Source organism: Protopterus annectens, chromosome 3.part1 (genome assembly GCF_019279795.1).
Source record: "Protopterus annectens isolate FY-2018-M chromosome 3.part1, PAN1.0, whole genome shotgun sequence".
Taxonomy (NCBI): Eukaryota; Metazoa; Chordata; order Ceratodontiformes; family Protopteridae; genus Protopterus; species Protopterus annectens.
In genome coordinates this window covers 666,242,275-666,258,297 of record NC_056732.1, presented here as the reverse complement: position 1 = coordinate 666,258,297, position 16,023 = coordinate 666,242,275, and the positions used below count along the sequence as shown (strand labels likewise).

General features: G+C 42.3%; 1 protein-coding gene across 4 annotated transcripts in view; it reads left to right on the top strand.

Annotated features, from left to right (window-relative positions):
- The window catches only part of ASAP1 (ArfGAP with SH3 domain, ankyrin repeat and PH domain 1), a 2,547,392-nt gene that overhangs the window by 1,250,736 nt on the left and 1,280,633 nt on the right, over window positions 1–16,023 (top strand). For all 4 annotated transcript variants that reach the window (XM_044067036.1, XM_044067034.1, XM_044067035.1 and 1 more), the window contains exon 7: window positions 12,659–12,788. In XM_044067036.1, the coding sequence (XP_043922971.1) occupies window positions 12,659–12,788 (130 nt within the window). The remainder of the gene's footprint in view (window positions 1–12,658; window positions 12,789–16,023) is intronic.

Below are 16,023 nucleotides of genomic sequence, written 5' to 3'. Positions count from 1 at the left end.
CAGCCACTTTTGCAGTTTCTCTAAAAAAAGGAGAGAGGGCTGTATGTGCTCATAGTACTTTTTCACAACTGATTTTCTGAAGAATTGAGTTGTTTCCATACTTGAGTTGTTAACGCTGTAGATAGGTTTTGTTCTAGTGTTTCAGCCACCTTTATTTATTTTATATCACAGTAGACATATGAGTTGGATAATGTAACTTGCACCACATTTGATAACACAACTTTTAAATCATCTATCATACATCTAATTTTTGCAGTTCTAAAGGAAAGCATATGATTGGCAAATATTTTTTTTAGTTTACCTTTGTTGTACATATTTTTTATGAAATGTGTAGTATTTACTGATTCCATGATTTCCTGTAGACCAAATAAAGTACAGTTATCTCTATTTGCTAATATACTGGAACAAAAGTATTTGCTATGTTTCTTTTAACAGTTGCATAAAGCAATTATTGAATGTCTGAAGCACTCAAATATTCTATTCTATTCTGTTTATTTATAGGTTCATAGGTTCATAGGTTCAAACTAGGCTATCTGCCCTAGGGCATTTATAAGCCTAGCCAGAATGTGTTTGGCTTTTGCCACCCATTTTAAATTTATTTTGCTATGCCCTTTTTCAAGGTTAGTATACTGTGCCTCTGTCTAACAGTGACACACAAGTGATACCCGGGGTAAACCTACGATCTCCCATCCACTCATCAAGATTCCTCTTGAAGAGAGTCAATGAGGGACTCTGCCTAACCTGGACTGGGATTTTATTCCAGAGTGAAGGGAGCCTCTGGGTTATGAATCTGTCCCTCCAGCATGTCCTATTTATTTCAGTGCTGAGGTTCAAGTCTCTCGAGCACGTAGCTAGATGGGATTTGGATTTTTTTTCTTAGGTGCAGCATGTCCATTAATTCCGGGTTGGACATGGCTTTATACATCAGGCACAGATCGCCTCTGAACAGGCGGTATGCCACTGAGCAGAGCTGGAGTTTCTTTAACCGGGCAGCATATGGCATCTGTTTGAGCCCTTTGATCCTCTTGGTGAGGTACTTTTGGGGTCTTTCCAGTTGCTGCAGGTGTCTGGTAAGGTACATCCCAAAAGGGGCATTGTACTCAATTATGGGCCTGATGAGGGATGAGTAAAGAGGCACGATGACCTCCCCTGATCTAGATGTGAATCCCTTCATGATTAGGTGGGCTATATAAAATGTTTTTCTAACCACTTTGGCCACGTGGTTGTCAAATGAGAGATTGCTATCAACTTGGGTCCCTAATTACTTCTTCTGTACGTAATGGATTACCACCTATGTGGTAATTTGTGGGCACTTTGTTTTTGCCAAAGGGGATGACTATACACTTTTTGGCATTTAGCTTGAGGCCATGGCTCTGGCACCAGTTGTCTGTTTCTATGAGGCCCTTTTGGAGGATGCTTGTGTCGGCTGGAGAGTCGATTATTTGATTTGATAATTGGGGTAGAGCACTTATCCCATTGGACCAGTTTCATTCTCAACCCAGATGTGAACACATGTCAAGTGGAATAAAAACATTTTTGCAATAAAAGGGTAAACTTACAACAAATGAGAGATGGTTAAATAATTAACAGATTATGTAAAAAAATTAAATAAGGAGGTAGTCAACAGAAACCACTATGTACAATAGTTACAGAAGTATGAAACAGCATAAACAACACCAGTTCTTTAACAGTGAGGTTTTATTTATGCCAAAAAATTGCAGTCCAGATGTTCATCGTGTTTCACTGTTGCAGTCATTACAATTGGGTTATCCTGCTGGCAGGCTACCCACAGTCGGCCTGAATTCCAAAGTCTAGGTCCGACGTCGGTTGCTGTCAGCTCCTCCCTGACGTCAGTGCGCCAGGGGTATAAAAGATGCAGCCGACGCCATTTTCTTCAGTCTTTCTTGTCACGCGGTGCCCAAAACAAAAGCAGTTCGCAAGTGCCGGTCGGCCGACTCCTGAGATTTTCATGTTCGAATTTCAGATCCAAAGTCTTCATTAAAAGCTAAGTACCCCGTTGGGGAAGCTTTTTTCTTGCTCCAGACCAATGTCTGAAAAAGTTAATAATTGTATTTCTTGTGGGAAGCAAATACCTCATAAGGACTTCCATTCTTACTGTATTCCTTGCCTAGGCCCTGATCATGACGTTGCTAATTGTCGGTTTTGTGCTAGATTTAACCAACGCACTATTAAGCGTACGATTTTGCATTTCACTATTTTGGCAGAATATTTAATTACAAGATGTCGTCGGATAGCCATCCGACTACCGCAATTCAAAAGAAATGCAAAGAAAAGGAAAAGGACAGGCATCCGAGGTCCAAAACTGACGACGAGGCTTCTTCTAAGCCGGTTAGCCGGTTCTCAGTGAGGTACTTTCGCAGCCCCTGATGCCCGCTACTTTAGAGCCGCAGGCCACTTCCGACTCCCACATGGAGCCGACTAGGCCACTGGAAACTCAAGGTATTGGAACCTCAGAAACTATTCCCTCAGATGGGTCTGGAGCCGCTGAGCAGGCATCGGCTTTTGAGGGTGTTTTCAGGCCTACACAGTTATATGTTAAAACGACTTCAGCTTCAAAGGCAAAGGCTAAAGCATCTCTAAAGACAAAGAAACAAGTACAACAGCCCCCTGGACAGGCCTCCATGCCTAAAAAACAGATGCTCAAAATGGCCAAAGACCTAATTACTTTGATCAGGGGCTCCCATCCACCTCCTGATAAGAGGCCTAGGCAAGAGACAGAATATCAGGTCAGGTTTCCATTTCTTCTGATTCCTCTTCTGATCAGGAATACTCTCTTCCTCCTTATGAGGATTCTGATGCTGAAGAATCTATCCCTTCAGCCTCTCCTCCTGAGGATTACTCTTTTGGGTAAACTCTGCATACCATGAGGGAGCATTTCCACTGGGAAAGCCAAGATTATTCAGAATCTAAGAAAAGGCTCAGAGACTTCCTTTTACTACCTCAGCACAGGCCCCTTGCTATTCCACCTGTGCTAGACATTGTAGATGTATTTTCAGAGTCCATTCTGACTCCTGACTCTCTACCTCCAGCTCCTGTTAAGCCAGACAGATACTACAGGGTTCCTGAATCACATAAATTTCTTTTTAAGAACCTTGCTGCTGACCCAGAAACTATCTCTCAAGGTCCCAAAGGGGTCAAGGCTTCCACTGCAAAAAACCCTACCCCCTCTGACAGGGATTCTAGGGCACTGGACAGATGGGGAAAAAAGATTTACACTTCTGCTACCTTGGCTATAAGGGCTTTAAATTGTCAGTTTCATATACTTAAATATCAGCAATATATTATGTCACTGCTTAAACAGAAAATGTTGGTAAATTCTGAATGTGCAGAAAACAGAGAAATGCAGGATTTATTGCATGCAGCTGAACAAGTGGGAAAGCATACTTTGCAATGTGGTTTTGATTCTCTGGAGGCCTCCTGCAGGGCCGCTGTTACTGGTTCTGTCATTCGGAGGCATGCTTGGTTAAAGGAACAAAATCTGCCTGATCATGTTAAAGCAAAATTATTAGATTCTCCATTACAGCATGATACCTTGTTTGGTATTAAAGCAGAAGAGGTGTTGAAGAAAATGGAGGACAAAGCTAAATCTATGCATACAGTCAAGGATTTAGGTTCATAGGTTCATAGGTTGATACTAGGCTATCTTCCCTAGGGCATTTATAAGCCTAGCCATTGTGTGTTTGGCTTTTGCCACCCTTTTAGATTAGTTGACTGTGCCTCTGTATAGTAGGTCACAGAAGGTAGCCCTTTTAAGGTTAGTTTTCTGTACCTCTGTGAAGCAGGGACACAGAAGAGATCCCAGGGGTAAACTTACGATCTCCCATACCCTCGTCAAGATTTCTCTTGAAGAGGGTCAGTGAGGGGCTCTGCCTAACATGGATTGGGATTTTGTTCCAGAGTGAGGGGAGCCTCTGGTTTATGAATCTGTCCCTCCAGCATGTCCTATTTATTTATGTGCTGAGGTTCAAGTCCCTGGAGTGTGTAGCTCTAAGGGATTTGGATTTCCTGAGGTGAAGCATGTCCATTAATTCTGGGTTGGACATGGCTTTATACGTCAGACACAGATCGCCTCTGAGTAGGCGGTACGCAACTGAGTATAGCTGGAGTTTCTTTAGCCGAACTGCATAGGGCATCTGTTTGAGCCCCTTGATCCTCTTGGTGAGGTACTTTTGGGGTCTTTCCAGTTGCTGCAGGTATCGGGTTAGGTACATCCCAAATGGGGCATTGTATTCAATTATGAGCTTGATAAGTGATGAGTAGAGGGGCACAATGACCTCTCTTGATCTAGATGTGAATCCTTTCATGATAAGGTGGGCTATATAGAAGGTCTTTCTAACCACTTTGGCAATGTGATTGCCAAAGGAGAGATTGCTATCTACTTGGATCCCCAAGTCCCTAATTACTTCTTCCATACTTAATGGATTACCACCTATGTGGTAATTTGTGGGCACTTTGTTTTTCCCAAAGGGTATGACTATGCACTTTTTGGCATTTAGCTTTAGGCCATGGCTTTGGCACCAGTTATCCATCTCTGTGAGACCCTTTTGAAGGATGCTTGTGTCAGCCAGAGAGTCGATTACGGCACCCAGTTTGCAGTCATCTGCGAACTTGGTCAGCCATAGTCCACCCGTGTTAGCCTGTACCTCGAAGAAATATATACCGAACAAGAGAGGTCCCAGGACTGAGCCTTGTGGAACGCCACTTGTAACTGGTTTAGAGTCTGACATGGCACCTGCTATTCTGACCATGTGGGTTCTATCCCTGAGCCAGTTTGCAACCCATCTTGTGACATAGGGGTTGATATTTAAGCTGGTGAGCTTATTTATGATGCCCAAGTGGGGTACTGTGTCGAAGGCTTTTGCGAGGTCCAGGTAGGCTGTGTGGACTACCTTCCCTTCATCTATGGCTTTGGTAACTGTTTCAAAGAAGTTGACCAGGTTCAAGAGGCAGGATCTGCCCTTAACAAAGCCGAATTGGGTAGGATCCAGTGTCTGGAGGTTCCCAATGTCTTTGTTTATGATTTCCATGATGATACGCTCTATAGCTTTGCAGACCAGGCTAGTCAGGCTTATAGGGTGATAGTTTCCAGGGTCTGTTGTGGCACCACCTTTGTGGAGTGGGACCACTGTTGCTGTACGCCATTCCTTGGGTACATATCCTGTAGTAAGTCTGAGATTGAACAGTGACTTTATATGAGGGTTTAGTTCTTCTTGGAGCTCGTGTAAGACGCAGCCTGGGACACCGTCTGGTCCCATTGATGCTGTATTTTTTGCTTTGGAGAAGGCAGCTCTCACCTGTGCATCTGTGATCTCAGGAAGGCTACACTCTGTTGGGATAGACATTTGCTCTTTTAGGGGGGAAGGGGGGGAGAAGTTTGCACTGAACCTTTCTGCCAGGATGTTGGCAATGTCTGTGGGTTCAGTGTATTTTTTGTCATTTTGCACCAACTCAGAGCATATCTGAGAGTTGCCTCCCAGGTTTCTGACATAACTAAAGAAGGCCTTGTGATTATCTTTAGTGTCTTGTGCAATTTTTCTTTCGAAGCTGGCCTTAGATGATTTTATGAGGGATCATAATTTTTTGCTAGTACTGATCAGAGACGCCTTTCCTTTTTGGGATTTTGCTCTATCACGTAGTAGCTTTCTCCTTCTGTTGTATAGCTTATTTATGGCCGGGGTCCACCAGACAGGTCTCCTGCCTTTGGAGGAGTGAGTCTTGATTTTATCTGGGATAGCATGCACCATGCATTCCTGTAGGCTTCCATAGAATGCTTTTGTAAAGGATTCTGCATTTTGGGCCATATTTTCCACTGGCCCGGGGGCTTTGAAGGATTCCACCTCGGTTTTGAGAAGTGTGAAGTTTGCTTTTGAGAAGTTCTTCACCGTGGTTTCCTTGGCTAGGGGTGTGGACAGAATATGGATGTCCAGTGAGATTAGTTTATGTTCTGATCTTACCAATGAGGGGTATACCTCTGGTGTGGAACATAGAGACCCCATGTTGGTGATGACCCGATAAAATATATTTTTTCCCCTCTTGTGGGAGTGGTGACCAGTTGTTCCATAGCATTTGAGTTTATAAATTCTAGGAACTGTTGGGCGAGGGTGTTTGGGGTTGAGTAGTTTTCACAATCAATGTTTGGGTAGTTGAAGTCACCCAATATAATGGTGTTTGGAGAGACCTTCATATTCTCCAGTGTTCTAAGGAAAGCCGAGTGAGGTTCCTGTGTTTGGGAGGGTGGTCTGTAGCAGGCTACAAACTGAAAGGCAGTTTTGCCCACTGTTAGTTGTACATGGATGGTCTCCGATGCTTTGTGCAGTGCTACTAACCTGGAGGTGTGGGTATCTTTGATAACTATGGATACTTCCCCTCCTTTTGTGGTTCAGTCCGAGTTTTGGGGCCGGAAAGCATGGTATGAGGTATAACCTGTTAGTGCTGGGGTGCTCTCGGGAGCCTTGAACCAGGTTTCTGTTAGTGCACAGATATCGATATTCCCCATACTGAGGAGAGTCTCGAGTGCGTGCATCTTGAGGTTTAGACTTCTGGCGTTGAGCAGCGTTACCCTTAGTTTTTTTTTCTTTGTGTTGTCTATGGAGGTGGGTTTGTCTTTTGAGCCTTGCCTAAAAAAGGCACTATGGGGGAGGCAAGAGCCTTTGCCAGTATTCGAAAACCCAGGGGTGACAGGTGCAAGCCATCCCTAGCAAAGCAACGTGGCTTGTCGAGCATGTCATCCCAGGCTGACACTGGATCCCCTTTGAATGACACCAATACTTTAGCCAATTGTTAAAATTGATCATTTTGTCATTATACTGTGGCATCATTCTTGGTGAGGGTAAGATGCTACTCAAGGTCAGGGTCATACCTGCCTGGGCTACATGATCAAAGAGCTTCTCTATGTCTTTTTTCATGTAGTCCAGGGAGGTACGTCTCAGGTCATTCACACCAGCATGGACAATGACAGAGTCATATTTGTACTTGCTTTGGAGTGACCTGAGTGCTTGTGTTATGTGGCGGATCCTGGCACCCGACAGGCAGCTTAAGTGACCTTCTCCTTGTTCAGCCTGTTGAGTGGGATGTCAGTGTGTCTGACAATAGAGTCACCTATTACAAGTGTATTATGTGTGTTGTTTAGCCTTAAGGGCTGTGACTGTGTGGCACACTGACTTTGTGAGCTATGTGCTATGTGGGTATTGTTTCGTGGTAGGGGTTGCTTGGATGTCTGCTTTGGAGGTCTCTGCTGCTTAGGCAGATTTTTATTTAAAGCCTCCGAGTATGTTTTTGTGTGTTTATGTGTTTGGCTTGCTGATGCGATAGGTCTATGTGAGACTAGATTTGTGGTGTGTGTGGTTACCTTCTCCTCCTGACAGGCTGTGCCAGTACTGGGTTGAGAGAGCTTAGCCTCCAGTTTGGCTATATAGTTGTATCTCTCACATATATTTGAGCTTGTTGGGAGAAGGAGAGGGTGGTATGTATACATAAGGCAGTTGTAACATTGCCTCAGGATTCCCAGATTCACCAGCTGGACTGGAGAGTAAACCCGAAACTGACCTTTGGACATGCCTGAATAATATAGGGAACTACTTATTGACTGATCAGAAAGAACCAATAGGGAGCAAGTGCTTAAAAGGAGTATAAGAGGATGTAGTGCTCAAGTTTATTAGTGTTTACCTATGAGATTACTTATACGAGCAAGTTCGGGGCTTTAGAATGAAAATAGACTGCTTATTTTGAGATTTAGAGCAGTTCTAAGGGAAAAAGTGAAGAGCAAACTTTGTGGAGCCGGGAATAGTTTGAACCTGTTTAAGCGGCGCTGCTCTGTGCGCAAGACCGCGCAAAAAGAGAGTTGCAGGATTTTAAGAGAGAGAGAGATCAAGGAGTTTGGAATTGACACAAAATGGCCAATAAAACTACAGCTTCTAGGCAGTAACTACTCCTACAGGGACAGGCAGGCTGCTCAGTGTTAACCACTGCCACTGGTGAACACAGAGACTTCCCTTTAGCCCAAGCAAGCACTGGCCTCCAAGAAACTTACAAACAGTTCAGAACAGCAAATCTGTAACTGAACTTTCTTAAATTTCAGAAAGTGGGAAAAAAACAAGATTTTTTTTTTGTTTTAGTTTAAAGGAGTTTAAAGGTAGCAGAGATACACAAGTAGCAAAATAGTCAGAACAATGCAATAAATGACCCCACTCTTGAGTGCTAGGCCAGAGTCAGGTAAAATGAAATTTTAAGAAAACTGATTTTAAATTTGTGCAACACAGGAAATGTAGTAAACAGGCTCTAGATGTGTTCTAAATTTCTTACAGGTACAGCCTCCAAGATTTAGCAGGCACTGGCCTACAAAGAATTGGTCCTTTCCAGTGTCAGACAGGCCACAAAGAGGCAGATACAGACTCCCTAGAGGCAGATCCCAGCCCCAAGGCTCATACAGTTCTAAACGATGGGGTGCTTCTACCTCCAAAAGCGGAGAAGACAAATCACAGCCATACAGGAAACAGTCCCAATGACTTCCCACTGCTTGCGCCAAGCACTTACCTTCTGGCAGCACCTTTAGGGGGAAAACTAGCACTTTTTTTCTCAAAACTGGCACGTAATAATCCAGGACAAATGGGTCTTAGATCTTGGATATAGTGTCACAAGGCTACAGGTTTCACTTTCACACCCTGCCAAGGGCAAATGGTTTGCCAGACGTGCCAAAAAATCAATGGGCAGAGGCACAAAAGCAAATGTCATCCCTCATGGACATGAGGGCCATTCAGCAAGTACCACAGCAAGAGCAGGGACACGGATTTTACTCAAGACTGTTCTTGGTGCCCAGAAAGGGCAAAGCCTGGAGACCAGTACTGGACCTATCTATTCTAAACACATACCTGGATATTCCAAGATTCAAAATGTTGACTCTGTAGCAGATTCTGCCCATGCTGGACAAGAAGGCTTGGCTAGTGACTTTAGACCTAAAAGAGGCATACCTGCATGTCCCAATCAGGCAATCATGCAGAAGGTACCTCAGATTCATAGCTGGCTCAATGCACTACCAATTCTCTGCACTGCCCTTTGGCTTATCTACTGCGCCCAGGGTCTTCACAAAATGCCTGGCTCCAGTAATTGCATTTTGCAGACAAAGAGGAATTCAAATATATCCTTACTTGGACAACTGCCTTATTCAAGCAGAGAACAAGGACATTCTACTACAGCATCTGGCGTTTGTAAAACGATTACTAGCATGCCTAGGGTACACAGTAAATGAAAAGAAATCAAAACTAGTACCCTCTCAAGCGATAATATTCCTGGGTGCAAGCTTAAATACAACTGCCCAGATGGCTTATCTCATGCCAGACAAACAAAGGCAACTGACTTACTTATTTCAAAATGTTGGCAACAAAGACCGAGTTATCTGCAAGAAAAATTCTGCAGGCTTTGGGCTTCATGGCATCCTGCATTCTGCTAATTCCATATGCAAGACTGCATATGAGGAAACTTCAATGGTATCTAAAAAGTGTTTGGACTCAACATTGCCACAGCCTGGAAACAATAATTACCCTCATTCCCTGCCTGCAACGGGAGTTTCGATGGTGGGCAAAGGCCTGTCACCACAACAAGGGACAGCCATTCGCTTTACCCACAGCCAGGCAGATATTAACAACAGATACATCAGATTATGCCTGGGGGGCCCACATGGCAGGAAGATGTATTCAGGGCACATGGTCCGCAAGCCAAATGCATCTACATATCAACCAAAAAGAGATGCTAGCTGTTCAGAATGCCCTGACAGCCTTCAATGATCTACTTCATCTGGGACAACTACTGATAAAGATGGACAACACTACAATCATTTGGTCCATAAACACGCAAGGAGGCACTCATTCCTACCCCCTATGCAGACTAGCCATGAATTTGTGGGACACAGCATTGACTTACCAAGTACATCTGCAGGCAAAATTCCTACCAGGAAAGATAAATACTCTGGCAGATGAACTAAGCAGAAACCTCATGGATCCCCACGAGTGGAAATTGGATCCACAAGTCTTCAGCATGACAACAAGGAATCGGGGATGCCTGGACATAGATCTATTTGCCTCCCCTCACAACTGCCAACTGAAGAGATTCTGCACAAGGACTTATCAGAAGCAAGCATGGTAAGTGGATGCTCTATCTTTCAGCTGGAAAATCTTAACAGTCTATGCCTTTCCTCCACTGCCTCTCCTCCCCAAGGTACTCCTAAAAGTCAGACAAGAGAAGCCAAAAATTATACTGATTGCCCCAGACTGGCCCCGCCAGCACTGGTACCCAATCCTAAGGAACTTGTCTCAATACCCGGCCTGGACATTACCTCAGCTTTCTCACTTACTGTCCCAACACAACAATCAGATCCTGCACAGCCAGCTCAAGACCTTAAATCTGGCAGCATGGCGGATACTGTAGTCATTCAAAACACACCTCTCTCTAAAGCGGTGATGGATGTTATTTTGGAGGCCAGGAGGCCTAGTACCAGAAAATCTTATGCTGAAAAATGGAAGAGATTCTGTGCTTGGAACCAGGCACAAGGTATTGACACGACTGTACCAAATATTCCTAGGATTTTGCAATATTTAACTGAGATGCTGGACAAAGGCCTATCCTTTTCATCAATTAAGATTCATGTACTGCCATTTCAGCTCATTGCAATACAGAGCCGCCTATTTTTTCTCATCCTTTATTAAGGCAGTACCTCAGAGGAGCCAAAAACTTAAGGCCTCCAAGGAGATCACCAGTTCCTACATGGCACCTCAATTATGTCTTGGAAAAACTCACCCTGCCTCCTTTTGAGCCAGCCTCTTCAACTGATATAAAATATTTATCATGGAAAACAGCTCTGCTCCTAGCAATAACCTCTACAAGACGAGTCTCAGAGCTACAGGCACTCATGGTTGTGGAACCTTTTATCATTTTCCATCCAAATAGGGTTTCTCTTAGGACAAACCCGACATTTTTGCCTAAGGTAGTGTCCAGTGTGGCCCTTAACCAAAATATTAATTCGCCTAACTTTTACCCATATCCACAGAATAAGGGTGAGAGACTTCTGCATTCTTTGGACATACACAGACAGCTGCGCTTCTACTTGGATAGAACCAAAGCTTACAGAAAGACTGAGCAATTACTAGTGGCATATGCTGCAGGATCTCAAGGAAAGGCGATCTCAAAGCAGACTATTTCAAAGTGGATAGGCCACTGCATTAGTTTCTGCTATTCACAACATGGCAAATTAGTGCCTAAGGGCATTAGGCCACATTCAACCAGAGCAGCAGCCACTTCAGCAGCCTTCTTCAGAGGAGTACCAACCAAAGACATTTTAGAGGCTGCAACCTGGAGTTCAGTGCACACTTTTACAAAGCACTATCACTTACCACTCTACTCTAAATCCAGGGCAGGCTTTGCCACTGCAGTTCTGCAGGGCCTCATAGCCGCTCCTAATCCTGTTTAGCTGCAGCCTCCCAACTTTAGCTTTGGGATTCAACCCAATTGTAATGACTGCAACAGTGAAACACGATGAACATAGTACCGTTGTGTACTCACCATAAATGTAGATGTCCGAGTGTATTCACTGTTGCAGTCCAGGTTACCCACCCACCATCCCCCTTATCTTTGCTTGAACGTATCTGTACTTCTCTATTCTATACAACCTATGTGGTGTATTTGCTTGTAGATGAAGGAAAAGTTTACCTAGGTGCATGCATGTTTTATTGACATATATTTAGCCTTCCCTTTTGGGGGCACCTGACATCTGGGGCAAGAAAAACTGAAGGAAATGGCGTCGGCTGCATCTTTTATACCCCTGGCGCACTGACGTCAAGGAGGAGGTGACAGCAACCGACGCCGGACCTAGACTTTGGAATTCAGGCCGACTGCGGGTAGCCTGCCAGCAGGATAACCCAATTGTAATGACTGCAACACTGAATACACACGAACATCTACATTTATGGTAAGTACACAACTGTAATTTATTTATACTGGTTGTGGGTTTATTCTGCAAAATCTCACATTTCCTTAAAAAAGTCCCACTTTTGGCATTTGAAATGGTAGCAACACTAATAATGAGGTAATAAATGTTGCATTAGTAATGTTGGATAAGTCAGTCAGTTACCATGTCCGATGTGAGTTGTTTATGAAAGTTTTTGTCTCCTGGTCCATTTAATATGTTCTTAGTCTAGATTTAACCCTTTTTATGCAAAGCAGACATTTTCTGTAACTTGTCTGCAGTATGTCTAATATGAGTAACTGTTTTGTGCCTTTTTCGATGCCCAGAGCTAATCTCTGTGGTCTTTCCATTTCAAGAGGCCAAATGTTGTCCAGACGAATATAGACTGTAATAAGATCTATGAGGATTGAGAGGAACACTTAGATAATGTGGCTTTACAACAATGGAGTGCAATTTCTGCCCAGCACAAGAATGTGGAAGAAGGGTCTCAGAATGCATATCTTTTCTTCTGAATGTTGAGTTCCATGTGTTTGAAACTCCGACTTAGCCAGCAGAATTCCTGAATGATCGATTTAATAGCAGTTGGAGTCATACTATGTTTTGCAGAGCCAGACTCATTTGAGCAGAAATGCTGCAATAATTAATAATAATGTTAACGTACTAACTGCATTGTGTTTTTCACAGTACAAAAATAGAAAAAGAAAAGAGGGAACATGCAAAACAACACGGTATGATCCGCACAGAGATAACTGGTGCTGAGATAGCTGAAGAAATGGAAAAGGAAAGAAGGCTTTTTCAGCTTCAGATGTGTGAGGCAAGTGTATATATTTTTCATTTTATGGCTAAAGGTTACCAGTACTCAGAAATGATGCAACATTAAAAAAAAAAACCTGAATTTATTCTGAAAAATGTAGCTGTATTTGTTTGATTCAAAAGTGTTATACTGGGTGATCCCATTCTGGCAAGAATTTTGATTTACAGACATATTTTGCTTCTTCTGGCAATGCACTTTGTGTTTCCATATATATGAAAACACTGTAAGCAGTGTCAGTAGCATAAAAGGTAGCAGTGGCGCAGAAAGCTGTAGGTTTGATTCCCACAACAGGTAGATAGATTAATGACGTAGTGCAGCAGAAGGGGGGTCTTGCCCTCCTGAGTGTGTTGTCCTTCAGATGAGACATTAAACCAAGACCCCATCTGCTTGAGTTGATCTTAGTTCAGGTGGATGTAAATGATGCCAAGGTACCTAAAGAAAAGAGCAGGGGTCATTTATTTATTTATTTATATACAAAAACAACTTTTATTTGCAATATATTTACATATTTATGAATATTTACAGGTGTGCAAAAAAAAAAAATATATATATATATATATATATATATATATATATATATATACATGCACACACACACACACACACAATACACACAAACACACACACACACATATATATATATATATATATATATATATATATATATATATATATATTCACTTCAGACTATTGAAGGTTTAAAACTTTGCATTTCCTATGGTCAAGGCCATATGATTGAAGTTTCGAAACTTTGAAATTCTGAAATAAATACATAACAAAACCATGTTCCTCAACATTTTTGCAGGGGGCTGTGCCCCCTACACCCTCTGCTATTTAAATATAACAACTCTAAGATCGCACTACAGCTAGGAAAAGGGAAAATCTCCTGTTCCATGCTGTATGAAGATCTCAGTTCAGAACGCTTGAAGTTTTAAAACTTCGATCATATGGTCTCGACCATATGACATCTGAAGTTGTAAACCTTTGATATTCTGAAGGGAGCCCACGCACACACACACACACACACACACACACATATATATATATATATATATATATATATATATTTCTATCTATCTATCTATATATATATATATATATATATATTCACTTTATAATCTCAAAATACTGAAATATCGAATTTCAGTTTCGCAAGACTATAAAGCCAAAAAATCAAAATAACGAAACCCCAAAAGCGTGAAATTCAAATTTGCAACTTTTAAACATACCCTACACCACACAAACACACATACACATTCCTCTCCACAAAACAACAAACGAAACACACACAAACACAGCAACACAAATACATGATTCTACCCTACATATAAGCAGGGGGGCAAGCCCCCTGCACCCCCATGCAGGGAGCACCCTCCACATCCCCACTACTTATATATACTAACTCCGAGGTCACACTAAAAAAGTAAATACATGAAACCCACCATTACACAATCTACATTCCCCTTGCACAAACGCACATCACATACGTACAAACACCAACTTTCTCAACACTTACACACTCACACTCTTATGTAGCTACTGTACACCTACAACTTCCCAACACACTAAAATCCCTACCCAAAACCCTTAAAATAGAAACACTTACCTGAATCTCCAGCTATCCTTTTACACAGCGCACCACCACAACTGCTGATTAGACATTTCCGGATTCCGTTATGTGGTCTTTAGCGGAACTGGGCCTTCGCTATTTTAGTCTCGAGATACTGAAATTCGAGATTTCAGTATTTCGATATATATATATATATATATATATATATATATATATATATATATATATATGTGTGTGTGTGTGTGTACATATAAAGTTTTATATACACATATATATATATATATATATATATATATATATATATATATGCACACACACACACACACACACACACACACACACACATAAATCTATTTCATAGGATCATAGGAGATTACTAGGCTAATGGCTCTGGGGCCCTTACAAGCCTTAGCCAAGAGTATATCCCCAGAAAAGAAATCACAATCAGCACCTGTCACCCCTGTCAATGAGGGACACAGGTGGAACCCCTGGGACAAATGTGTGGTTGCCCATCCACGCATCAAGGTTGCCCTTGAAGAGGGTCAGCGACATACTTTGCTTGACGTGTATGGGGAGTCTGTTCTGGAGACGGGGCAGCCTTTGAGAGACAAACCTGTTTCTCCAGCAGGTTTTGCTAAAGTCACATATTATATTTAAGCCTTTTGATGGGGTACTACACAAGGAGTTAGACTTATGGATATGGAGCATCTCTAGTAGAGCAGGGTCTGAGCTTGCCTTGTAGGTGGGACACAGGTCACCTCTGAGCAATCTGTATGATACAGAGTAGAGTTTTATTGATTTGAGCCTGTCCACATAGGACAGGTGTTGGAGGCCATGGATTCTCTTTGCGAGGTATTTCTGTAGCCTTTCCAGTTGGTGCAGGTGTTTGGAGAGGTACGTACCAAATGGGGCATTGTACTCAATTGTTGGCCTAATTAGGGAGGAGTACGGAGAGGTAATAACTTCCTTTTTTCTGGCTACAATCCCTTTACTTATGAGATGAACCAAGTAAAAGGCTTTTCTGACCACTGCTGCTACATCATGGTCAAATGTGAGATTGTTGTCAACTTGTGTAAGCAGGTCTCTCACCACAGGTTGTGTGCTTAGGGGGTTGCCGCTAATGTGGTAATCAGTAGGGGTCGTGTTTTTGCTGAATGGTATGAGAATACATTTTTTTGCATTTAACTTAAGGCCATGACTTTGCCACCCAGCTTACAGTCATCCACAAACTGGTCAGCCACATGCCTTTTGTCTTTGCCTGGACCTCTGAGAAGTAGATGCCAAACAATAGGGGTCCCAGGACAGATCCCTGTGGGACACCACTAGTGACAGGTCTGCTATCGGAGGTAGTGGTATTTACACAGTCATAATAAATTTTTGTCCCTCTTAGACCTCCACTCCTTTTTCTATAACCACCATCTGATTTTACTTAATATTGTTGCTAATCCATATCCAAGTAAACATAATTTCATTTATTCTTTCATTCCATGTAACATAAAATAACTTTTTGTCCGTTCTCTTAATATATCCTTTACTTCTGTTATTATAATATCCATATTTAATCATATCCATGTTTATTTTACTCACTTCTTTTATATCTTCATAAAAATCTTCTTTACATAGTTTCCCCATAACTTTTTTACTCTTTATATTTCAAAAACATAT